Below are 24306 nucleotides of genomic sequence, written 5' to 3'. Positions count from 1 at the left end.
TTCTTTGGGATGCTGTTTCATGATACTGTTTGCCCACAGCAAGCTCTGCTCTCCAACTGAGAAGTTTTTTGCTTGCTGTAGTTAATTTCCTCAGGCAAAAGAGAAGAGTGACTGATAGGAATTGCTGTTCTTACATTGCCTTGAGTACTTGATGAGTGTCACGGAGAGGCATTTCTTAGCTTGCAATATGCAGTTACTAAACTTGCTTCAAAAAGAGTTTAAGCACTCTTGTTCCTAACAATGAATAGTAACTGCTTTGTACCAAAACAAACCCTGCCCCTAATTTTTATTAAATCTCTGTCCTGAAATGAGGAACACAACATTGGGTGGTCCTGGACAGAGCCAGGAGCTGGACCCACTGATACTTATGGGTCCTTTCCTGCTTGGGATATTTTATGATTTGGAAAGAGGAAGAGTATATATTACAGTGCAATTACGTTTTTTTTTTTTTTTTTTTTTTTTTTAATAGGAAGGTAATTGCTTCTGCAGCGTGAAATAGAAATCTTGATGTTCGTTCAAGATACTTATTGTGTTTTCCATAACCAGCTTAGAGTGAAACCTTTGTGCTTTTTCTCTACTCCTGAACCATGGATAAATTTTGTTAGTACTGACAGGTTTTTGTTTGTTTTTTTTAACTGTTTCAGATGAGACTAGGACACACACTCACTCAGAGGGTGGTGACGCACTGGAACAGGTTGCCCAAGGGGGTTGTGGATGCCCCATCCCTGGAGGCATTCAAGGCCAGGCTGAATGTGGCTCTGGGCAGCCTGGTCTGGTGGTTGGAGACCCTGCACATAGCAGAGGAGGTTGAAACTAGGTGATCATTGTGGTCCTTTTCAACCCAGGCCATTCTATGATTCTATGATACTTGGTGGACACAGCAGTACTCTAAAGCACTTTGGTTTTGTGTAACGAGATTTTATTAGACATGTCTACTAAGACGAAGCCAAGTGCTTTTTAAAGCTTGTTAGAATGTTTTGATAGCTATTTTGCAATGGTGATGCAAGTGTATTATATCATAGTGAGTAATATATTGGAGTGAAAAGAGTTTTAAAACAGAGAATTTTATAAAACAAAGCAGAGAGCTGAACTAAGTCCAAAGTGCAACTCAGTTTGAAGCATTGTTTTTTCTCTGTCCAAAGCTGAATGTGAACTTTTTATAGTTCTGTTGGAACTACTTCAGTCATGTCTCAAAACTGCTTCAATTCACTGGCTTAAAGCCCCATGAAAGGGCAATTCATTGTTTTTTAGTCAAAATTCTAAAATGCGGACCTAAATTCTGAGCTGGTAAGTGATATGGAGCTGTTTTCAGTAGCCTGACTTCTCTTCAATGTCCTAACATAATTTCACAGTAATTGTTTGCAAATGCTTCTAGTTGAATGGCCTTCTCATAGTCTGTAAAACCCTGCAGGTAAAGAAGCGATTGCCTCTTTTTTAAAAGTCTTCTCATCTTTTGCTCCCTCGTCTTTTTCTCACACAGGCCATACCCTGCCAAGTGCACTAGAGAACACACTGTTCTACCCACCTCCCAGGATCACCCTGAAGTTAAAAATGCCCAAATCAGCACTAGGAGATTGCAAAAATAACTCACTGAAGCCTGGCAACAGACCGCTCTCTCCTGACAACAACAGCACTGTTTACAGCAAAAGGAGCGTGCCGATGTCAAAGGAGCCATTTGAAATCAAAGCCAAATCTTACTCCAGGTATCAACACGACACCAGAAGTAATGGGTTGCTTGTGACAGGAGGGATCGGCAAGCCTCGTGGCGAGGCAAAGGACTCCGGTCTTGTGCAGGTGCCGGAGTTCCACCGGGGCCAGCCATCAGGGAAGCCCCTGGCACTGCAGGCTGCTCTGCACGGACAGTCCTCCATTGGGAATGGGCGGCTGCAGCAGGATGGCTCACGGCTGGTGGCCAAGTCCAATGGGCTGATGGGCAGGACTGGTGATGTGAGCCAGAGGGACAGCTCCAGCCAGACGCCCTTTGAACAGGAGTCTGTGCTGACGGCTCATTTGGCCAGCCAGAGTGGTTTTAGAAAATCCACCATTGAGCACTTCAGCCGGTCCTTTAAGGAGGCCACCAACAGTCTGGTGAGGACAACGGAAGATTTGAGGTGCTGTGAGAAGCCAACGAGAAGGCTTGCAGCAAAAGAACGCTTGTGGAGCAAGCAGACGCTTGAAGGGGCTCCGTACCAGGACAATGACGGGTACTGTCCCGACTTGGAGCTGAGTGACTCTGAAGCAGAAAGTGATGAAAATAAAGAGCAAATGAGGTTAAGACGAAGTAGCTCGGAGAGAGAAAGTCCGAGTAAGGACTTTGGAAGAGAGTGTCACAATAGAAACAAAAAGAATATGATTTCTCACGGTTCGGTACAAAGGTGATTAGAAGCCCCCACGGGGTAACTCAGCCTTTGTGTATTCCGGTGTACCAGTGCAAAGCTCAGCATCCACAGGTTCCAGAAAACAGCACGGGAGCTTCGTTAGGAAGAACTGCAGCGGGAGATGGGAAGGGGAGTGAAATCAGAGTAGTTTTGTTCAACTGTGAATTGGCTTGCAGCCTTTGCAAGGTTAACCGAGCTATTGCAAAGTCACGAAGAAATTGATGGGTTCTGTTAGAGTTGAACATCTGGGAAAGCATGAAGTGGTTGATCCTTGCGTAAATTCAGGAAACTGCTTCCTCCTTGCCAGCACGTGTACGAGGCCAGATGTCCACCTCATGTCAACCTTGTGGTGGACAGGCATTAGAGAAGTCCTTGCATTGCTTTGGCATGTTGCAAGGAACCGCGAACGGAGACACTGAAACCGCGTTCTTACGGCACCTGCAGCGCGGCTCTGATCCAGCAAGGCACTTTAGGTACGTGTTAGAGTTACTCCTGTGCTGAGTCCTGCTGATTTCTCCCGGAACTCAGTGCTTGGCTCCCCAGGCACGTACTGGCGTGCTCTGCTGGATCAGGCCCAAGCGACTACTAAGTGACGGTCCCCTGCAGTCCTGCAGGAGGGCTCCAGCCGCAGGGGTGTCTGCAGGCTCCCTGTGGAGGTGGGAGCAGGTGTCGCTGGAGCTGCCAAACTTGCTGACCTCTGGGTGTGCCCTTGCTCCCTGCTCCTGCTGAGGGTTGTGTTTCTCTTCACAATAATTTGCTTATTTTGTAAATATACAACTTGTAGTACTTAAGTTTTTTTAATCTCTGTACATAGTTGCTTGTTGTGGGATGCACTTGTAAATATTTTACCCAGCTAACAAGTACAGATGGCTAATTTTGTGGATAGTGTTTACAAAAGTAGATGTACTACTTCAAAGAAAAATGCTATTTGACACTTACATTTAGGCAATCACCAGTGATGCCAGGTTCCTCTTGAAATTGAGATTTCACGGCCAGAGATATTTGTACCTGGTGTTTTTAAAATAAGCTGAATTAGAAATAATTTTGTCCGAACTTTTTACGTAGGCACAAATTTTCAACCCCAGCTGCCTAAATGTGGGCTTAAGAGCCCTGCTCATGGCATCTGGGGCTGTAAAATTTTAGCCAGTCATCATCTGGAGTATGTTTTTTATTGCCGAAAATTTACTGGTTCCATTAAGCTGCTTTTCAACCTCTGGATCAGTTGCTGTTTCCCAAACTAAAGCTTTTTGCATGTGCTTTAAAGCCAGTTGTTAACTGGTGTTTAAATTTCAACTGGTGTGGAGGAAGCGAGAAACGAGGGGAAACCCTTTCTGGTTTGTTCATGTGATCTGGGATTTTTTTGTTCGAATAGAGACCAATTTCTTCTTTTCCAGGCAAAGTTACTGCGCTGTTCTCAGCCGTGCTGCACGTTCCAGCCATCCGCAGCACCCCCTGTCCCTAGAGGGCTCATTTTGTCTGGGAAGGTTCACACCCCGCGTAAAGATGACTATGCAGAACCCAAACAACAGCCTGCTTTCCTTCATCATCTTAATTTATTGCTCTTAGTTTAGGAAATTACAGCAACGTTTTTAGATTTGGTTTAACCTTTGAAATCTCTCTACTCGCAATAGGACTAGCAGGTCAGGGCTGGAGGACTTTGCTGTAGTGAAATAATAATAAAAAAATACAACTCAGTATAGTTGGCAACTCTAATCTATTTGCTTCACGCATCGTATTTTTTCTTTCCCCCCCACCCAACCCACTTCTTGATTTTATGTATATTTGTGTAATTTGTCTTTCTAGAGCTGTATCTTCAAAATTATTTCTTTTGGTGTAAATATACGGTAGCATTTTAGGTTTCTACATGTTTTATTTTAACGGGAAATGCTTTGTGTTCTAAGCCATGGGCCGTTCAGAATAAGGAAACAGATGTTTGTTCATTTGTGTTCCAGTTCTGATTCTCTTAAGTTCTCCTTCGATATTTATTAGCAATCCTCTTCCTGGTCACGGAATCCCACGGAGCTTGCACTGGGAGGTGAGCAAAGCCTTCGTGTCATTTTGTGGCCAGAAGCGTGTGGAGGAGGGGAGGAAAATGGTGCTTCAGCAAAACTCAACGTTTCTGCTCTTCCGGGGTTATTCATTCCCGGGCAATGGTTTTGCTAATTCTTACGTGATTTTAATAGATACATGAAGGAGCCCTTGGTTGTGTACTTCTCAAGTATTGTTCCCAAAGTGCATTTGCTAGTTTTTATTGTGTGTTCGGTGGCTAACTGTTTGAAGTATTACCTCTTAACCTTATTTGTCGATTTTTTTTTTTTGGGGTGTTTTTGCATTTTGTTTTATATATATAAATATATATATATATTCAATTTTCCAAGATGGACTCGGTCTTTTTCAGATGTCCCCTTTTTACAAGTACTTTTTCATTAAATTATGAAACTGCTAACAGTATTTTCATTTGTTGTGATTTATTTAGGGCTTCACTCTCCGTGTCCGTAGGTCATTAAACTCATCGGTCCAACAGCAGCGCCGCGTCCATCAGGAGTAAATCATTTCCACTGAGCTAGCAACACTTTAACAAGCCGAAACGTGAAGGAAAACCTCTTCCCTTCAGCCTCCCCCCCAGAAAAGTCACTGAGAGCTGATTTGCTGTGTTTAGCAAATAGTCCATGGCTGGCTTTGGTTTCTGCCTAGCCCAGCAAATGCGAAAGGCCGTTTTCTGCACTGGTCTCACTTTTTTGTCTGTCTGCTTCTGTTTTGGTATGTCTTCTTCTCTTGGTTGTACAAATTAAGTTGTAGAGGGGTGCCTGAAGCCTGGCTGGCTGCCTCGTCCCACTTCTCATACATGCTCAAATACTCTCACACATGCACAAATAACTGGCCGGTGCTGTACAAGGAACAGATTGGCACAGGCCCATTCCCAGGCTGATGCTGCGTGTGGGTTTTGCTTTGATGCTCTGCTGTAGTTCCCCCTGCTCTCACAGGCCAGAGCTGTGCTGTACCGTGCTGCTTGACCAAAGCTGCTGCTGCCTCAAGGCGGGTGAGAAGGCAGGAAAGGAGGCAGCAAAAGCAAGGATGGAGAGCGAGGAGCATGTGGAGCTGTGCAACCCTGACAGCATCCTTCCTGCCCTGGAGGGACAGGGACTTGCTGTGTGTGCCTGAGGCCATGGTGAAGTGAGATGGAACAGAGCAGTGAACAGTATGCGGTTGGACGTACTAACAGGAGTGGAGCTGGAGTGGGACAGGTGAAACAGGGCAGTGAGTCCCATGGCTGGGAAGAAAACCCAAGGGAGGAAGGAAAAGGGGAGTGAAGGTGCATACAGAGGAGAGGAAAAGAACAGCATAGATAGACTATGATAGACTGAGAGCTGATTTTCAGGACCAGGATTTCTTCCCTGAAGGTGCGCTTGCCGGTTTCAGTAAGAGGCTGCCTTTTTGTGCCTTTTTGACTGGTAGCCTCGCATCTCTTTGAAAGTGCAGTCCAGTTGTGCCTGGGATGTGAAAAAGACAGACAAAGAAGGACATCGGTATTGCCATTTGTTTCCTTTGGAAACAACTGCTGCTGGTTCGCAGAGTCATTAGAAATGACAGTTCCAACAGCCACGGCAGTCTGGTTACTTGTTGAGAGTAACTTGGGCCAAACTCTCCCAAAAACAAGCAGGGTCTTCATGGTGATTTCTAGCACCACTGTCTCTGGATTTATGTCTTTGCCTAAGGAGAAAACACTTTACAACTGTAACTGGTGCATTGGCTCTGCCATTACATGCATCCTTTGTATAACTTTCTCTTTGCATCATGAATCCCAAACCATACAAGGAGAAATGACAAATGCTTGACTATCAAAAGCAACCTTTAAAGTTCACACTTGGTTTTGATGTCATAACTCACTGCTACCATGGGTGATGCCCAGGCGTGCAGGCTGTATGGCAGAGATGGCAGAGCAAGAAGTATGCTCAGTGACTGAATTACTAAATCTGCCTCTGTGAACTGAGATAACGTGACAAGCCAGTCATCACAATCGGCGTGAACTCAGATGATCCTAGTACCTATGATGGGTTTAGCACTGCAGGGAATTGACACATCTATTGGGAAAACCCTCACTTGATGTGAATTAATGAGTAAGAGGAAGCTCCTTGCACAATTTGGGAGCTAGGCATGCAAGGGAAAAGTACAGGCAAAGGGCAGAGATGAGAAACAATGGAGTGCCTTAGTACTGCTGCTCTAGGGATAAGTGAAGGCTTGCAGGATCCTGGGTTCTGGTTCTGCTTCTTAATCTTACTTTATGCCAGCATCATGGCACAGCAGGCCTTGGCACCTTCTGGGGTGCAGTTCTGCAGCATTGCCTGCTTGTCTGGGCCATCCCCAACAGGCTGGACAGGGCTCTGAGCACCCTGATGTAACTGTAGGTGTCCCCGTTCATTTCAGGGGATTTTGTTTGACTTGATGACCTTTAAAGGTCCCTTCCAACTCAAACGATTTCTATAGTTCTATCCTGGGATAACTGCACCTGAGCTCCACTCCCCTCTCGCAGGCGGACTCTTCTCCAGTGATGGGACAGAACTAGATCGCTGTGACAGCAAGCACAGTTTCTTGAAGCAAAACTGTTTTTTTCCTTTAAGAATTACATAGCAGGTGGGGAGTTGTTTTCAAATAGCAGATGTGCATGCATGTGTTTCTAGAGATAATCCCTTTGCACGTAGCTTGGGTAAATTTATATTGCTGCGTAAGGAGAAGCAGCCTCAGGTATTTGTCCATTAGTTTCTCTGCCTCTATGAGTAAAGCTTCCAGATAATCTCTTTCTCCAGCAGGCTTCTCATGGCTGGGGCTGTGTCCTAGATCCACCTTGCCCTGCCTTTCTGCCTTTTGTTTGGGGCTGTTGTTCTCCTAAGCCCTGAAGCTGGTATCTGTTTTGGCTGGGCTGCCTTATCTGAGGCATTGTTCTAAATCTGCTAGGCTTGCTAATGACACCTTTACGGCTTCTTTTTACCCTGCCATCCTCAAGCCATTTTTCCAGTCTCTTGTTTTCCCCCAGGTGCTGCCCCACCTGCCCTCATCCTGGAGATGAGCACTGGGCACTGCGACAGGCATTCCTTTACAGGGTGCCCTAATGGCTCCAGAGGCGTTCTGCCAGCCAGACTGGTGGGCCTGTGACCTGAGGAGGAATTCCAAACCTAGTGCAACAGCAATGCATAAAAGATGTCTTCAGGAAACTTCCTGGTTGTCCAAAAGCCTTTGAGCTTGTGACCGACATCAAGACGCCACTCCTCATATTTGCCGAGGCCTCGGTAACCACAGGGAGCCCGCTGGGGATGGCACTTGGGAAAAGAGAATGTGTTATGTGCCATTTGGGAAAATGGTGCTGGCTCTGAAAATGCAGGTCCTCGTGGGGGGATGAGATAGCTGAGGGGACGAATCATTCAGCCATCCTGCTCCCAAGGGCACCCACTGCCACCGGAACAGCTGGGTCTGGGAGCATTCCTCCACGGCTCCACCTCTCTTATCTCCTGGGGTGGTGCTGCCCAACATCACTGATATGTTGGGCTCCATTTGCATCTGGCTGGATAGGGCCAGAGGCAGCTCTGCTCCTCCAGCTGATGGCTCAGCATTGTTCTGCTATCTCTGAAAGGGCACGGGCTTACCTTCTGTCCCCTGGTCTCCCCTGGCCAAAATAAGACTAAAGGCAGAGAACTGGACAGGCCAGGTGATGTGGAATAACTGTGAGCAAGTCATCGTTTACATGGGTCACAGGCAGCTAATCCGGAAAACAGGCTTCTCTCGAATTGTCTGATTGAATGCACTGAATTAAGCTCAGAGCAGTTGTCCCAAACCTGCAGTTAATTTGAGGTTTGCTTCTGATTTGGGCCTGAAGAAGGGCTTGTGTGCCCAAGCGCTGCGAACACTGAGGGCACTGTTACTGATACTGCCTCCATTGTGGCTGTAATTCTGCAGCTGCCACAGGACATATCAATGATCTTTCTTTTTCCCAAGGCAAGCAAAATGCAAATCCAGGCCACATGGGGTACAAAGAGCAGGAAAGCAAGGCATTAGGAAACATTTCTTGGCCATGCTCCACTGGAAGAATGCTCACCCTTTCTGAGGCGCCCTGTTCCCCGCTGGAGGAGCGGAGGGCTGGGGAGGCCCGGCTGGACACTCAAGCTTTGTGAGGTGGCCTGGGATGGCAGGAACTAGTGCTAGCAGGTGCTGTGCTGACATGGGAGCTGGGAGGCACGTGTGGCGGTGGGAGGGGTGTTTGAGAAACCATCCGCCGCGGGAGGGGCCACACCATGTGTTTGGTTATAGCGCTCCATTCTGAGGTGTGCGATGCTTTTTCTTGGGTCTGTGCCCAGTACGCGAGCAGTGATGCTCAAAGAAGCCTGCCTAATAAATCTTAATAAGCAAAGGGTACTTTTGATAGTGCTGTGACAGAAACTGGCCTTTTAAGGCTAAATGCTAAATGCTCGGATACAACTTCATGGTAACTTGGTGCAATCCTTTTTAGAAAAGATACCCTCCATTTAGGACTCCTAATCCATTCTGCGTTCACTTCCTTGACAGCGTGCTAGCAACGTGTGTTAGACTTGAGGTACTGTATAAAATAATCAGCAGGCACAGGTTTGCTGCTCATCAGTCTTGTGCTGCCTTCTCTCAGGGAGATGTTTGCAAAGCAGGTAAATCCTGAGCTTCGGCAAGTGTTCAAATCATGTGAGTGCTTACAGACATGGTTGTGATCACCCAGTCCCGTACGTGGCTGTGACCTCTCAGCATGCTCACCTACGTGCTGCTTGCTGACAGATGAAAGCTTGATCCAGGCAGGAAAGCTCATTCCACGAATGATGTTTGGCTGAAAACAAATGCATGGCAGCGTCCACTTCTCATCTTGCTTTCCCCAGCTGTATACTGAGAAAAGTAAATAAAGAAGAGACAGAGATGGCTCTAAAGATGATGAAACAGCAGGGCTGGGCTCATGAAAAAGAAGGAAGAACTGCAGCCTCTCAGGAACCCGCGTATGCAAGAACTGCTTTCTTTTTTCAAGCCACGAAGTTGTCCACCACCCCCTTCTTGTTGGGTGGGGCTATGTTTTCCCCCTGTGGGATCTCTCATGCCTTGTGTTATTAGTGGTTGCAATAATGCACCACTCCCATGCAGCTGGAGCGCAAGGAGCCTGACCAGGTGCAGGAACAGGCGGGCCCACCAAGCACCTCTGAGCCATTGGCTGGTGGGAGGCCACAGGGATGCTGTGAGCCCCTTAGCACTCATCGTGTGGTAAACACTGTGGTTGCAGTGCAGCAGTGGGAAGTGGCCAGCTCCTTCGGCATCTCTCTTCCCTCCCCTGGTAAACCTGAGGCCAAGCCACTCTTCATGAAGTCACTCATGAGTGAATGAACCCACAAATTCCTCTGTTTTGTCTTTCAGCAAGCCTGGGTTAGCCATTACAGAAGAGTCAAAGGAGGAGCACTGTGCCACATAACCAGAGGTCTAAGTTCAAAATATTTGACACTTTGGCAGAAGGGAGAGTTGGTGTTGTAACCTGGAGCGCGCATCAGCTGTTAATGTTCTCCCAAGGTGTGTGTCAATACACAGCTTGTTTTGGTGCTCCCTAACCACACTGGTAAAGGCCGAGGTCAGTGCGGAGCAGGGGGGATCACTGGTGGGGGAGGGCTGCGAGCATCTTCTGCTGGCAAAGCAGTGAGCTGTTGATTGGCCGTGCATCCAATGGCCTCACTGTGTGCAACGGCACCTGGGGAGCAGCACACATGGCTGAGCTTTGTGAAAAGCAACAGCTGTTTCAACTTACCTCTGTGCTTGGTACTGGTGAGGCTGCACCTTGAGTACTGTGATCAGTTTGGGGCCCTTTGCTACAAGAAAGACATCGAGACCCTGGAGTGTGTTCAGAGAAGGGCAACGAAGCTGCGAGGAGTCTGGAGCACAAGTCTTATGGGTTGAGGGAACTGGGATTGTTCTGTCTGGAGAAGAGGAGGCTCAGAGGAGACCTTATCACTCTCTACAACTACTTGAAGGGAGGTTGTGGTGAGGTAGGGGTTGGCCTCTTCAACCAGGTAACAGCAGTAAGATGAGAGGGAATGATGGCCTCAGATTGTGCCAGGAGAGGTTCAGGTTGGATAATGAGAAATGTTTCTTCTCAGAAGGAACAGTGAAGCAGTGGCACAGCTGCCCAGGGAGGCGGTGCAGTCACCGTCCCTGGAGGTGTTCAAGAACCGTGTGGAGGTGGCACTGAGGGACGTGATCAGTGGGCACGGGCTGGTGGTTGGACTAAGTGATCTCAGGTTTTTCCAACCTTTATGGTTCTATGATTAAATTCTCAATGAATTTTTGTCACAATTTTTTTTTTTTAAGCTCTCCTTGTGAAGTGCACAAAACCCAGAGCTACTGTGGCATTTTTTTTTTCCCTTAGATGTTTGTTTTCTGTGCTGGCAGTCAGTAATAACTTGCTCTCAGGTCTGAGATGGAATCCCACTGTGAGTCGCATGGCAGCACAGCGAGGGCAGAAAGAGAACACGGGATTCTAAGCATAAGCTCCGGTAGTGCAATGAAAGCATGCAAAATAAAAAGACTAACTTCTTAGTGGCACCCAGCACTGCCGGGAGGAACGAGGTGGGAGCACTGTGAGTGAAACCGCGCTGTTCTGAGCGCACACCCGCCTCAGGGCCACGAAGGCCCGGCTGCCCGCCACCGGCCTCAGTGGCTCCGGAAGAAGCACTGCGTGACCCTACGCCGTGCCGCCGGCAGCCCTCTGCCCGGCCCGGCTCGGCCCCCGCCCCGCAGTGCCCCAGGGAGGGCCGCGGGGGAGGCCCGGCCCCACGCCGCTGCCCCTCGGCCCCGGGCTAGCGTGGCTGCCTCCCCCGCCTCCCGCCGTATAAGAGCGGCGGCGTCGGGCCGGGCGCGTCGGTGCGGGCCGGGAGCAGGTAGGCGCGCTGTTACCGCCGGGATCGTCTCTTTCTTTCTTTCTTTCAGGTTCGACTCGCAACGCCTGGCGGGAGCGGCAGCGCTGAGGGAGGCGCGGCGGAGCGGCCGGGGAGGGCCGGGCACGGGCCTGGGCCGAGCGGTCCCCGTGCTGGCCGTGACGGCTTCGCGGTGGGGAACCGCGTGTGCCCGGCCGCGCTGCGCTCCCGCCTCCCGCAGCTGTGTATAGCTGTGCTTTCCCCTCAGGCATGTCGTCCGTTAAGATCGAGTGCGTCGGGAGTGACCGCTACAGGCTCGGGGAGTCCCCGGTGTGGGACGAGAAGGAGAACTCGCTGCTGTGCGTGGACATCACGGGCAGGAAGGTCTGCCGCTGGGATGCGGCCAGCGGGCAGGTGCAGGCTGTGTCCGTGGGTAAGGAGCTGCTGTGGTGCTTGGTGATGCTCAGTAGTTGGTTGTGCTCAATAGTTTAGGGCTTTATTCCAGAAAGGAAGAGGTGTGCCAGCGCTAATAAACAGCTGTACTTTAACTTCTGGAAGGGATAGTGTAAATTTCTATGGGTCTGTCTCACGGCAGCTCCTGACATAGCTTAACGTGGGTTTTACTGCTGTCTCACGTTCAGTAACTCATGGTGAAAGTCATTTGATTTGCCCACCCGTCGCCTCACAGTGCACTGATCTGGACTTTCTGCCCCTAAAATCAGCGTAGCTACCAGTTTCAAGAGGAGAGGAGGAGTGATGCTGATTTGGAAGCGTTGTTTCCCAAACTCCCCTCCCCTGACCTGGCTACAGCGGTGCTGCTGACCACCCTCAGCATCCCTGGCTCGGGCCGCACAGGTGGTGTGATCATAGAATCATAGAGCTGTTGGAGTTGGAAGGGACCCTTAAAGGTCACCTGGTCTAACCCCCCTGCAGTGAACAGGGACGCCTACAGGTACATCAGACCGCTCAGAGCTCTATCCAGCCTGACCTTGAATGGATGGGCCTTCCACTACTTCTCTGGACAACCTGTTCCAGTGCCTCATCGCCCTTATTGTAAAAAACTTCCTTATACCCAATCCAAATCTCTTTCAGTTTGAAACCATTTCCCCCTGTCCCATCACAGCAGACCCTGTTAAAGAGTCTGTCCCCTTTTTTCTTATAGCCCCCATTTAGATACAGAAAGGCCACTCTCAGGTCTCCTGGTCAGCCTCTGCAAATGTAGGAGGGATAGCAGCTAAAGTAGCTGCTCTGCAGGTTGGACTTCTGGTTTTTTTGTTTTTTTCCTTCCTTTAATTTCCTGTGTTTAGTAGTAAAATAGTCATAGTGAATAGCTGTGCCTTTGAGAATACCACCATTTATAGACAGGAAAAAAAGAACACTCAGAGAGTGCCACGTGGTTAAAATAATGGGTTGACGTCCAAAGTGGAAAACGAGGGAGAAATGATGCATTACTGAAGCTCACAGAGAATTACGGTAGCCCTGTGGTTAGCAACAGCTTCAGATGCCCTTTCCTGCTCATCAGGCATAACACTGCTATGACCTTACGGCCAGCTTCCTGTGCAGCTTAGAATGGTATTGCAAAGAAGGGCAATTCCAGTGGATGCTCTTCAGCAAAGCCCTCTAGTTGGCTGCAGCCAAACCAGACATGAGGGCTTGTATGGTTGCTTACACTGCCTTTATGTGGAGCAGTATGGTGGCTGCTTCCATCTTCCTGGCCTTCTGTACCCTTTGTCCTGTGGTGCTGTGTCAGGAAGGAGAAAGTGGCACCTGCTTGCCAGCGTAGCTGAGCCGGGGCCACCTGCAGCTTCAGCAGTGTGCTCACACATCTGGGTAAGGCAATTAGCCAAGCTGAACCTGGAATGAGTAGTGCTCCTCAGAGTTTTGGGGCTGGTGGCACCGTGACCCTACAGCTTGGGGAGGCGAGGGTGCCATATTGATACACTGCTGGCTGTGCTGCACGTGTGCATCCTCAGCAGGGCCCAGCAGAGCTCCTGGCAGCCCTGGTTCAGTGCAGTGGGCCATATGAAAAGATGCATGTGCCCTCTTTGCAAATAGAGGCTACATTTCACCATGGAGAAAGGAAGGGTCTGGGAAGCTCTGGGGTGACTGGAGCAGTCTGCACCCTAAAGCCGTGCCCTTGTATTGCTCTCCGTTCCCCATGCATCAGCACGCATACAGCTGGGCAGTGCCTACATTGTGCTTCTTGTATGGTGGTGTCTCTGGTAGGGCTACAGACCAGAGGGTGCCATGAGCTGGTTGCCAGCAGGGAGCGGCTCCTTTTGGCAGCACCAATGGCTTATGGTGGCTGTAAGCATTGGCAAAACTGTCTCTCTACAAAGCTATAAATACAGCAAATGTTTTAGTTAGGGAGTTGGTGATCAGTCCCATGCATATTTCTAAGTCTTTACTGTTAAATCCTATCTCAGATTTTATTGCTCTATTTAAAGTTGCTCTCCTTTATGTTGCATCTGATTGGAGGCTTTCACAGAGATGTTATCTTCACACTCATTTCTTCTTCCTTTTTTTTTTTTTTTTCTTTTTTTCTTTTTACTTAACTACTGCATACTAATCTGCCATTACTGGCACATTCCTCCCTTGCTGTTTCTAGATGCTCCTGTGAGCTCTGTGGCTCTTCGGAAGTCGGGGGATTATGTCATCACGCTGGGAACCAGGTTTGCTGCTTTGAAATGGAAAGAGCAGTTGGTAACCACCATTGCTCAGGTGGACAGAGATAAAGCAAACAACCGATTCAACGATGGGAAAGTAGATCCTGCAGGGAGGTATTTTGCAGGTATGCTGCCTCTGGTTCCTTTCTGCTGCTGCTCAGTGCTTGCCCTGCTCCTCCTCCGTGGTTTTACTGCCAGCGTGCAGCAGTCAGTTGGAGATGCAGTGTTGGTTTGTAGTCAACATATATATAAAAATACAAACTATATAGTTCACGTGTATTTTTATATGTAGTTTATAGTAAGGATATTTTTGTCTTCCATTAGAGTTCAGCCCCATTTAGAAATGTATTTGGATCACCTGGCCACCACCTAATCAGGATTCTTTTTGTAAAAAGAGGGCTACTCTTCAGGGTCTGCATAGTTTAAGACACCTTGTCTTCACCCTGTCAGTGTGCTCATTTTGAGTGCTGACAAAGTGCCAATGGACATACTGGAGCACAGAGAGGAGAAGGCTCAGGGGTATGTTACCCATGGCTGTAAGAACCTGGTGGGGTGCTGTTAAAGGAGGTGGAGCTGGATTGTGCTCACTGGTACTCAGGACAAGAGGTTGTAGATTGACATTGGGGAAACTGTGTGTAAATGTAAGAGAACTCTGTTGCTGCTCATCTGTTAGGATGGTCAGGCAGTGGAACAGATTTCCCACAGCAGCCGTGCTGTCTCCATCTGTGGAGATATTCAAGACCAGACTGGCCTTAGAATCATAGAATCATAGAATCGCTAAGGTTGGAAAAGACCCGCAGGATCATCCAGTCCAACCATTCGCCCTTCACCAATGGTTCCTGCTAAACCATGTCCCTCAACACAACATCCAAACGCTCTTTGAACACCACCAGGCTCGGTGACTCCACCGCCTCTCTGGGCAGCCCATTCCAGTGCCTGACCACCCTTTCAGAGAAGTAGTATTTCCTAACGTCCAGCCTGAATCTTCCCTGGCGCAGCTTGAAGCCATTCCTTGAGGAATTCCTTGAGGCCTTGGTCCTGAGCAACATACTCTGAGCAGGGGTGAGACTAGATGACAGCCAGAGGTACCTTCCTGCCTCAGCCATCTCCTGGTTCTCTCCTGGCTTTAAAAGCACTGCTCCGTGCACCTGCTGTGCAGTTAGAACTTCAGGCTTACCTTAGCCTGCTTTTCCGCATCCTCTCAAGAACTGCTGTCAGCTGACAATGTAGAGCCACAAAGATGAGATTTGTTCCTGTAAGACGATTTCTGAGGGAGGTGAAAAGTATTTCCTATGCTTCTTCAATACAAAATATGAAGGTATGTTGGAGATTAAGTGTTGCCAACACCTTTCTTTGTTTTTGAAAGTAAAAGCATTTGGCAGAAGTCGCACTGCATGCCATTTCTGCCACAGTTCAGCAGTCAAAACAAAGGCTCTGTTTTGTCATCTGCTAGATGCAAGCACTTCTGAAATCTGCCTTCCTCTTTGCTTCTTCCCTGAATTTCTGAAGCCCCTCTGCTGCTCCCTTCTCCCGCTGCCAGTGTGGGCATCATCACAGCGAGGGGCTGCCACCAAACCCCGTTCATTCCCTCTGAGCCTGCTTTCTGCCCTATGGCCCTGCACAGGTACGATGGCTGAAGAGATTCGACCCGCAGTGCTGGAGAGACGCCAGGGCTCCCTCTACACGCTCTGCCCTGACCACTCTGTGGTGAAGCACTTTGATCAGGTGGACATTTCCAATGGGCTGGACTGGTCGCTGGATCACAAAACCTTCTTTTACATTGACAGCTTGTCCTACTCAGTGGATGCCTTTGATTATGACCTCCAAACTGGAAAAATTGGTATGAACTGTGGTGTTTTAAAGTAGTCATTTGTGCCTGAAGATCGTGGTGTTAGTTTTTGTTCTGGTTATTACCAAGAGGATGAATTATGTTCCGAGCTTCGCGTGCGCTTCTTCAGAATCCTCCTTAGAACAAAGCAGCAGAAGGCATATTAAAACTCACCTGTGCCCCCGTAAGACTGTATCCCAAACAAACCAGAGGCAGTTGCTAATATAAAATATTTCAATTGCATGATGGAGTTTGAGTAATAATCTGGACTCCTGTTACTAAACATGATGAGTGTCTGATCTTCCTGCATAAAAAGGGCAGTGTTCCTTGTATGCTTAGATTTCTGTGGCTGCACGAGGCTAGCTTTTCAAAACTGCTGCTAGGCTTCTCTAGATTTTTTTTCACTCTATTTTGTTTCTTAAATCCCAAGCAGACAGATCTTAGCAACAGCTGGAAATCAGTAACTCAAAAGTCTTCTTCCTTCGCTTATTTAAAACAAAGCGAAACAAGCCCATAAGGGCTCCTACATGCTTGGGCAAAACAAAAATTTGAGTGACTTGAACTAAGAAATTGCTTTTGAATACACAGACTGTAGGATTTTGCCTTAAAAGAACCCTGTCGATTTGAAAGGTTGTTAATTTTAAAACATTTTAAGTCATTTTAGGTGTAGCATCTTGTCCTGATGTCTTTACTGTGTTTTTGGTTTATGATTTATTTTTTTCTTTAGGAAATGGTGTGGTTCTCCCTCCTTCCCCCAGCTTATTTTTCTGTGGGCAATCTGATAATCCCTAGGAGCACAAGGGGAACTCATTAAAAGCATTGCAACACATGAGAAACATTGAAGTTGTCAGAGCATAAAATAAACAATGTTGGAAAGTTGGTTTTAATTTTCTTTAATAACAGTGGATAGAAGTTCAGATAGAACTATTTGTTTTTAAGTTGACAGTGTGCCTTTGAAGTTATTGCTTTTCCTAACTCTCTGTTTATATAAACTCTCAGTTTATGTAGCTGAAGGTCAGTTTTGTGTTGTAACACTGATAATTGGCATGTTTCAGCAGTCTGTTTGAAAATCTCCAGTTCTCTGACTGGAAGCAAACCGTACTTGAAAGAATTCAGTCTTACTTTCAGAATAAGTAGTTCATGTTCTGAACATACATATGTATATATCCACATATATATATATATATTTAAAAAGTCATTAATTTATATTCTAAATCATTAGTTTCTACTCTAAATACAGAGCATGAGTCATACACTAGAAGAGAGCATCTCTTAGTTGTACTTTCTCTTCTATCCTGCAGGCAACCGTAGGAGTGTATACAAACTGGAAAAAGAGGAGAGCATTCCTGATGGGATGTGCATTGATACAGAAGGCAAACTCTGGGTAGCTTGCTACGATGGTGGGAGAGTGATTCGCCTTGATCCTGAGACAGGTGAGTCCTTGCAAAGTGTGCATTAAAAAAACCCAAAAGCGAGGTTTTTCTTCTCCCCTCAACGCAGAAATGGTACAACTGTTCTTTTTAAGTTTTATTTATTTATTTATTATTGCTCCTAGAAGTTAGCTTTGTAAATAAGTTTCCACTGTTCCCAGCCTCTGTTGCATTGGAAAAGGTAAAGCTGCAGTGAGGAATTACTGTTACACATGTGAATTGTTTGAGTTAAAATAGAACATTTGAATAGAACATGAGAACAGTTAGATCAGTTGGACGGGACCTATGAAGACCATCACGTCCAACTGCCTGATTGCTTCAGGGCTAACCAAAAGTTAAAGCATACTATTGAGGGCATTGTCCAAATGTGATTGGAACACTGACAGGTGTGGGACTCCAAGCACGTCTCTAGGAAGCCTGTTCCTATGTCAGACCGCCTAAACGGTAAATACACGTTTCCTAAGGCCCAGTCTGAACCTGCCCTTATGCAGCTTTGTGCTGTTCTGTCCTGCCATCAGTTCCCAGGAGCAGAGCCCATCATCTCCCTCTGCTTCCCCTACTCAGGGAGCTGCAGGGAGCAGTGACATGCAGCACCCAGCGTTCTTTGTTGAATCTCATGCCATTGCCGATTACCCAGTGCTCTAGTCTATCTAGATTCCCCTGCAAGGCCAGTTCCACACCTAGCGTGGCATGGCATGCACCTGTTCATCTCACAGCTGGGCTACTTGTTCAGAAGGATGCACTGAGGTACTAGAAGCAAGAAAGATTACATCCACTTCATCCACCAAGCGGGTGACCTTGCTGTATAGAGGTATCAAATCTCTAAAACAGGACTTTTCCTTGATGAACTCATGTGGATTATGCCTGCTAGTAGCTTTGTTCTTTAAACGCCTTTTTGTATAGCACCCAGAACAGTCTCTATATTTTTTTCTGCGTACTGAGTTTAGGCTAACAGCTCTGTAGTTTTGTACGTCTTCTTTTATACCCTTCTTGTAGCTGGGTGAAACATCAGGTAGCTTCCAGTCAGTGGGGATCTCACCAGGCTTCCGCACTCTTTGGTGAACTGTTGAGAGTTGTCCAGCTATAATGTGCTGTCTCCTTCAGCACTCTGAAGTCTACTCCTGTCAGGCCCCTGAGACTTCTGCACACTCAACTGTTACAAATGGTCCCTTAGAATTTCAGTGGCCAGAAATGGGAAGTCAGTGCTCCCCCAGTCAAGGTCTTTCAACTCAGAGGATCGGGCAGCTCAAGATCTGTCATTGATATTAAAATATATATTAACGTTAATATTAAAAATAGGCAAAAAAGGCACTAAATATGACTCTGACTTTTCCTCATCCCTACTTGCTAGGTGACTGTCTGCACCAATCCAGTGTTTTCCTTAGGTCTTTTCTCACTCTTTACATATTTAGAACAGCCTATTTTGCTGTCTGACACCACGCTGGCCAGAATGGCTTGTTAACACAATGGGATTGCCTGCTCTTGGGCTCTTGAAAGGTGGTTCTTAAAAATCAACCTGCTTTCCCAGACCCCTCAGCCCCCCAGAGCTGATTCCCAGGGTGCCAATTCTGCCGGCCCTTTTTCTCCTTACACCAAAAGTGTTGAACTCAGCTAATTCATTATCACAGTGGCCAAGATGGCCAACCTGCCATCACTACCTACCATCAACCTTCTCAGTTCTCAACAACAGGTTCAGTAGAGCACCTTTCCTAGTTGGCTCACTAAGTACTTGTAACAGGAAGTGATCTTCAGCTTTGTTATGGAATTTTGCAGTCTTGCTTGTCATGGCAGTATGATATTTCCAGCTGGTGTCTGGGAAGTTAAAATTTGCCATACGCATGAGGTCAGTGGAACCAAAGATTTCTCCTAGCTGCCTTTGGAGTGTCTCATCTGTGTTATCACCCTTGGTGGGTGGGCAATAGCTAGGCACCCACAGTGACATCCTCTTGTATCCAACGAAGATTTATCATCCTCTTGCATCCACTAAGTTGAACATCAGTATTCACCTTATCGATAATAAATGATGTGGAAAATTATTGATAAGCCACGAAATGGTAATGGTGATCTAAGCCATTTTTTTCTCTTGCTTTTTTAACATGGTGTTTTGTTTTGGGCACCCTACTGAAGTTAATACAAGTTTCACATGACACTGATGCCAGCAACATTTCTTTTTTTTTATTGTTGAACATTATTTACGTGATAGATTTTGCAACTGAAATCATAAAAAAATATTTAATGAATCCCACAGCATTTTATCATTCCCACAGTAATGTCTTGGGTGTGCCCATTGTCTGAGCCTGCCATGTGTTGCTACTCCCATTTCATCTTTGGTGGTCTGCCAGGCATGATTTTGTCAGGGTATAAACTCTTGTAAAGCACTTGAGAAAGACTGAACCACACTGTCTGCAAGGGGCCAGCGAGTGAGAATGAGAACTTGTTTTTGACATCTCAGACAGCACAGGTTTGCGTAGTGCAGTGCAGGATCTGCTGCGCTGGTCCTGCTCTAACAGAAGTCATGGGGTTTTATGGGGCTGCAGACTAAGGGATGCCAGCATCCCTTGATGTGGGCCTGTTCTGCAGCATGCTGACATGTGTGCACCAAGTAGGCTGCCACCTCTCTTCTGACTCCTCCAGGGTCTCTTAACTGAGGTTCATGTGGTCTTTTCCCTTCTCCTTTTTATTTATACCCACCCAAGGCTCTGCCAACATGTGTGACTTCCTCCTGTCCTGCGGGACACAACCCCAGGAGGACAAAGCTCCAGCTACGAGATCCCAACAGCACTGGGCAAGAAAACTTGTTGGTTTGGCATCTTTTCTAAATGTAGCTTCTGAGGTTCAGAGTGAAGCAGGTTTTCAGGTTGAGGCTTCTTTAGCCTTGGTAGCTTCTGCCCTTGGATTCAGGATGTGCTACAGGGAAAGGCTGCGCTGGCTGATCCCACTGGCTTTCCAAAGGGCTCAGAAGGGATGTCTAACTTGTGTGTGTGCCAACTCTTACCTTCCAGTCACTTAGTGACCTGGTTTTATGAAACCATGGCTTTTAATGGGAAATTAGTTATTTTCCAATTCTTCCTCATTGATAATTTTTCATATCCCTTGATTGTACAGGGTCTCTGAAAGATTTTTATTAAGGTTTTTCTCATCTACAGATACCAACCATAAAAAAATACTTTTTCAGATGGATTTCAGAGCAGCCAGGTGCAGATTTTCTCCCATCTCCCGGAAGACATTGCTCATCTCAGAGTTGTGCAAACAACATCACCCAGGCCATTCTCTGCTGGGACCACTTTGCAAATGCAATTGGGGCCTCTTCCCTTATCTCATGTGCTTATGCCTCTTCTCTTTTGATGCATGTTTTCAGCCTCTGAATGCCCTTCCCTCTCCTTTTTGCTCAGACTTTGTGTCAGACAGTTTTTTTAGGGTGGCCTCTGGAGTGTTTTACAAGACACCACATAACCCATATAGCCATGTAATTCCTCCACTTCCAGCTGACTGAGTAACCACTAAGTGCTGCTGGAGCCAGTTGGCAGGATCATTGCCTTGGAACTCATTTTAGTCCTCATCACTCCCAGGCAACAAACAGGGCTTCTTCTCACCCAATTTTCAATATATTTAGATTTACTTTTCTCAGGGAAAGAAAGGAGGTAACCACATTCATATATAACCTAAGCACCATTACACTGATTATGATTTCTTTTTTCTAACTTTTATTTTGATTTTTACTTTGATCACTGTGGGTCAGTGTCAAAGAAACTTCTTATGCAACATCAGGAATCCCAGAGTCAAACTTCTCTATCTCATACAAGAGGTTCTTTCACCACTGTTAGCTTGCTGTTTTCTTTCATTTATTTTGGAAATGAAAGCAAGACAGTATAAAAGTATCCAGCTCTTGTGTGAGGGCATTTAGCAAAACAAAAACAAACCCACGCATCCCTCTCAGTCCCAAGTTTTGGATATATGGGCTACATTCATGCTAGCAAGTAAAATGGGTCCCTTAGTCCTGCATCATGTGCCATACTGTAACTTATACTGCACAGCCAGTGTATCTTCTCACACCAAAGCAGAGCCCAGACTATCCCTGGGGAGCAGCAACCCCAACCAGGTGGGCCTGAGCCAAAATTGTGGCAGAACTGTACCAATTGCTTAATAAAAGTAGAATCTCAGAATCCTTTGAGTTGGAAGGGACCTTTAATGGTCATCTAGTCTAACTCTCTGGCAATGAACAGGGACACCTACAGCTACATCTTTCTTTTTCACTGTGCCTGGGCCCTGCTCAGTATTGTGGAACAGGTGAACCCATTTGGTATGTGCTTCTGTCAGTTGTTTGCAATGCTGATACTGCATTGCAGAAGACCAAAGCACAGCTTGTTGGGTGAGGCAAAAGGTTTTAGAGGACATAATAAGTAAGACAAAAGTGCTTTGATAAACACATCCTGGGAAATGTTACCTTACTCTTAAGCTGACCAAAAACTTCTCACAGGTGTTCAGCAGACCCAGTTTTCCATTTTTTTCTTTCTTTTGTAGAGTTCCCAATATCGAGGTTGCTATTCTGCTCTTTCAACACTTCACTGAACAGCGTGTTACTGTAAGGGGACCAAGCCTTGTGCACACGTAACTGAAGAGCCAGGGAAATCACACATTTTGTAAGGGATTCAGATGTATTTCTAGAAAGTAAAAGTCAACTGTAGGTAAACAAGACAGGCATGATGGCTACAAGCCATTATTATATTGCCCAGAATTTGGAGGAGTTGTAGAAAAAGCTGCTTTGAAGTGTCTCAGCAATCTTCTGGTTAACACCAGAGGCAATCTGTTTACTTCTGTCATTAGGATGGTAGTTACTTCTTGGCATAATAAATGCATAATATTTATGGTAGCCTTAAGTTTTTTGTAAACTTCAGACGTGTCCCATGATCTCTATTTTATGCAAGCTTTATTTGAAAGGTTATTAAAATTTCAGGAAAATCTTCTAGGAATTAATCTTCCTTAACTTCAGGCACTGGCAGCATAGCGAGAGCTGCACGAGCTCTGCTCGCTCTGGGCTTCCTTTGTAGTTAAAACAGAGAAGTCAGCAGGTCTGGGGCGTGTTTCATGTGACCTGTTTTAGGGAGGAATTAAATCCCATTTCCATTGCCTATATGGCAACCTAGATGATGAGCTCAGATGTGGATGTCTGTGCTATGGATGTTAGCATTTAATTAGAGGACATGCTCTCATGTGGGATTTGGGCCACGATTCATTTGTGATAACTGGAGATTGAAACTTGTCAAATAACCTGGTTGGCAGCAGTGTGGCTAACAGATACCTGCCTTCTGTGTCCCGGTGTCCATGAGTGTGCTGAAACACAGCATGGGACCTCCCAGCCCCCCCGCCCGGTTTGCTTCTGTGGAGCGCCTGGCTCTACAGGGCTTATTTGCAATAATTTGTTTAAATTTCTTGCTGTAAGTAGACAAACAAGAAACAGCATGCATGCTTTTCTCCAGGAAAAAGAATCCAGACGGTGAAGCTTCCTGTTGACAAGACAACTTCCTGCTGCTTTGGAGGAAAGGATTATTCAGAGATGTATGTGACTTCTGCCAGCGACGGGATGGATAGAGAGTGGCTCTCCCGGCAGCCGCAGGCTGGTGGGGTTTTCAAGGTGAATGAGCCTTTTTCCTTTCATTTTAGAAGGCTGTATATTTTTTCCTCCTGTGCTTAAGACAACACAACTGTTGGAGTGGTGGGATGCAGGAGGAGGGCGGTTGTTAGAATGTCATTCATACACGTGAAGTTCGTATTTTTGGTTCCTGTTGCAGGAGGAGAAACTTAAATGTATTCAGAGATTTGGAAATGTTTTTTTTTATTTAAAGTTTGTTACCAGTGACATCCATGCTAGCAAATAAAATGGGTCAGGAAATGTCCTGTAGGACCTGTAATACATGGCGTATTGTAGCTGACAGTGCAGATTTCCTGTGCCCTCACCTCTTCTTACTGCTCCCCTCCCAGGAGGGAGTTTTCTGTTTATTACGAGAAGATGTTTTGTACCCTAAACAATGGCAGATAAAAACATCTGCTTTTATTTACTCTCTGGATAGTTACAACTAAATTCTTTCTTTAAAAAATACATCACCTGAGGGTTGTGTTTTTAAGACCCCGCACATCTGTATAGGTGCATATCAAAAGCTACATTGGGAATTACAGAACTAAGGCTTGGCAGCATCTGAGAAGTGGCTTTTGGGGAATGGACAATGGACTGAGGAGTGGCCTCTGGCTGGTGATTGCTTAGGGTGTAAAGAGTGTGGGTTGAAATTCCGGTCTCTGATAAGCTGCTGAATACACAACACAATAGTATGTCAGGTTGGACACCATCCTTTTCTGAATTAAAGCTGATTGTGAAAGAAGAATGTTTGGTAGTGGTGACTTAATGCATTTATCTTTTTTTTCCTCCCTCTCTTTTTTTTGGTAGATCACTGGGCTTGGTGTGAAAGGAATCCCGCCATATCCATTTGCGGGTTAGATGTGCACTCTTCAGAATGAATTCAAGGAAACTGACTTAAGCAAGACAAGTCAGAAGGTCTTATCTGGGTGTTCAGCATCTCTTGCCTTGAAACCATAACACAATTACAATATCTCATCAGGAAAGGATGAAGAACTAATGAAATACGTGGAATATTTTTAGGCTGAAATATCTAATGGTATATTTTGTTGTAGTAAAAGATTCTCACCCTAATAAACTATTGGATATTGTAACTCTCTCCTCTAATGAAATAATTTGTTTCCAGAGGAACCTGGCCAGGCTGGAGAAGTGGACCCATGTGAACTTAATGAGGTTCAATAAGGCCAAGTGCAGGGTGCTGTGCTTGGGCCGGGGCAATCCCAGGTATTTATACAGACTGAGAGAAGAACTCCTTGAGAGCAGCCCTGCGGAGAAGGACTCGGGGGTCCTGGTGGACGAGAAGCTGGACATGAGCCCGCAGTGTGCGCTTGGAGCCCGGAAGGCCAACTGTGTTCTGGACTGCATTAAGAAAGGGGTGGCCAGCAGGGAGAGGGAGCTGATTGTCCCCCTCTGCTCAGCTCTTGTGAGGCCCCATCTGGCGTACTGCATCCAGGCCTTGGGCCCCCAGCCCAAGA

The 24306-nt window shown here is 46.5% G+C and overlaps 2 protein-coding genes across 16 annotated transcripts in view; both read left to right on the top strand.

Moving 5' to 3' along the window:
- JADE3 (jade family PHD finger 3) overlaps nt 1–4829 on the top strand; it is a 62476-nt gene extending 57647 nt beyond the window's left edge. For all 11 annotated transcript variants that reach the window (XM_015277754.4, XM_046906182.1, XM_046906184.1 and 8 more), the window contains one exon: nt 1481–4829. In XM_015277754.4, coding sequence (XP_015133240.1) covers nt 1481–2379 — 899 coding nt within the window. In that variant the 3' untranslated portion in view covers nt 2380–4829. The remainder of the gene's footprint in view (nt 1–1480) is intronic.
- RGN (regucalcin) lies at nt 3771–23925 on the top strand. 5 transcript variants are annotated; one of them, XM_025155382.3, is made up of 8 exons: nt 3771–8576; nt 9792–9941; nt 11547–11711; nt 13887–14069; nt 15569–15784; nt 17074–17205; nt 22680–22834; nt 23642–23925. In XM_025155382.3, the coding sequence occupies exons 2-8, from the start codon at nt 9929–9931 to the stop codon at nt 23690–23692; spliced, it is 915 nt and encodes a 304-aa protein (XP_025011150.1). In that variant the 5' UTR covers nt 3771–8576; nt 9792–9928; the 3' UTR covers nt 23693–23925. The 5 variants fall into 5 exon arrangements, with proteins under 5 accessions (XP_025011150.1, XP_046759802.1, XP_015133173.4 ...); XM_046903846.1 differs by lacking the exon at nt 9792–9941; XM_015277687.4 differs by lacking the exons at nt 22680–22834; nt 23642–23925 and adding an exon at nt 21724–21843.
- The last annotated feature ends 381 nt before the right edge of the window (nt 23926–24306 follow it).

This window comes from Gallus gallus, chromosome 1 (assembly GCF_016699485.2).
Source record: "Gallus gallus isolate bGalGal1 chromosome 1, bGalGal1.mat.broiler.GRCg7b, whole genome shotgun sequence".
NCBI classification, from domain to species: domain Eukaryota; kingdom Metazoa; phylum Chordata; class Aves; order Galliformes; family Phasianidae; genus Gallus; species Gallus gallus.
The sequence above is the reverse complement of the archived record's forward strand: the minus strand, read 5'-3'. Positions and strand labels throughout refer to the sequence as shown.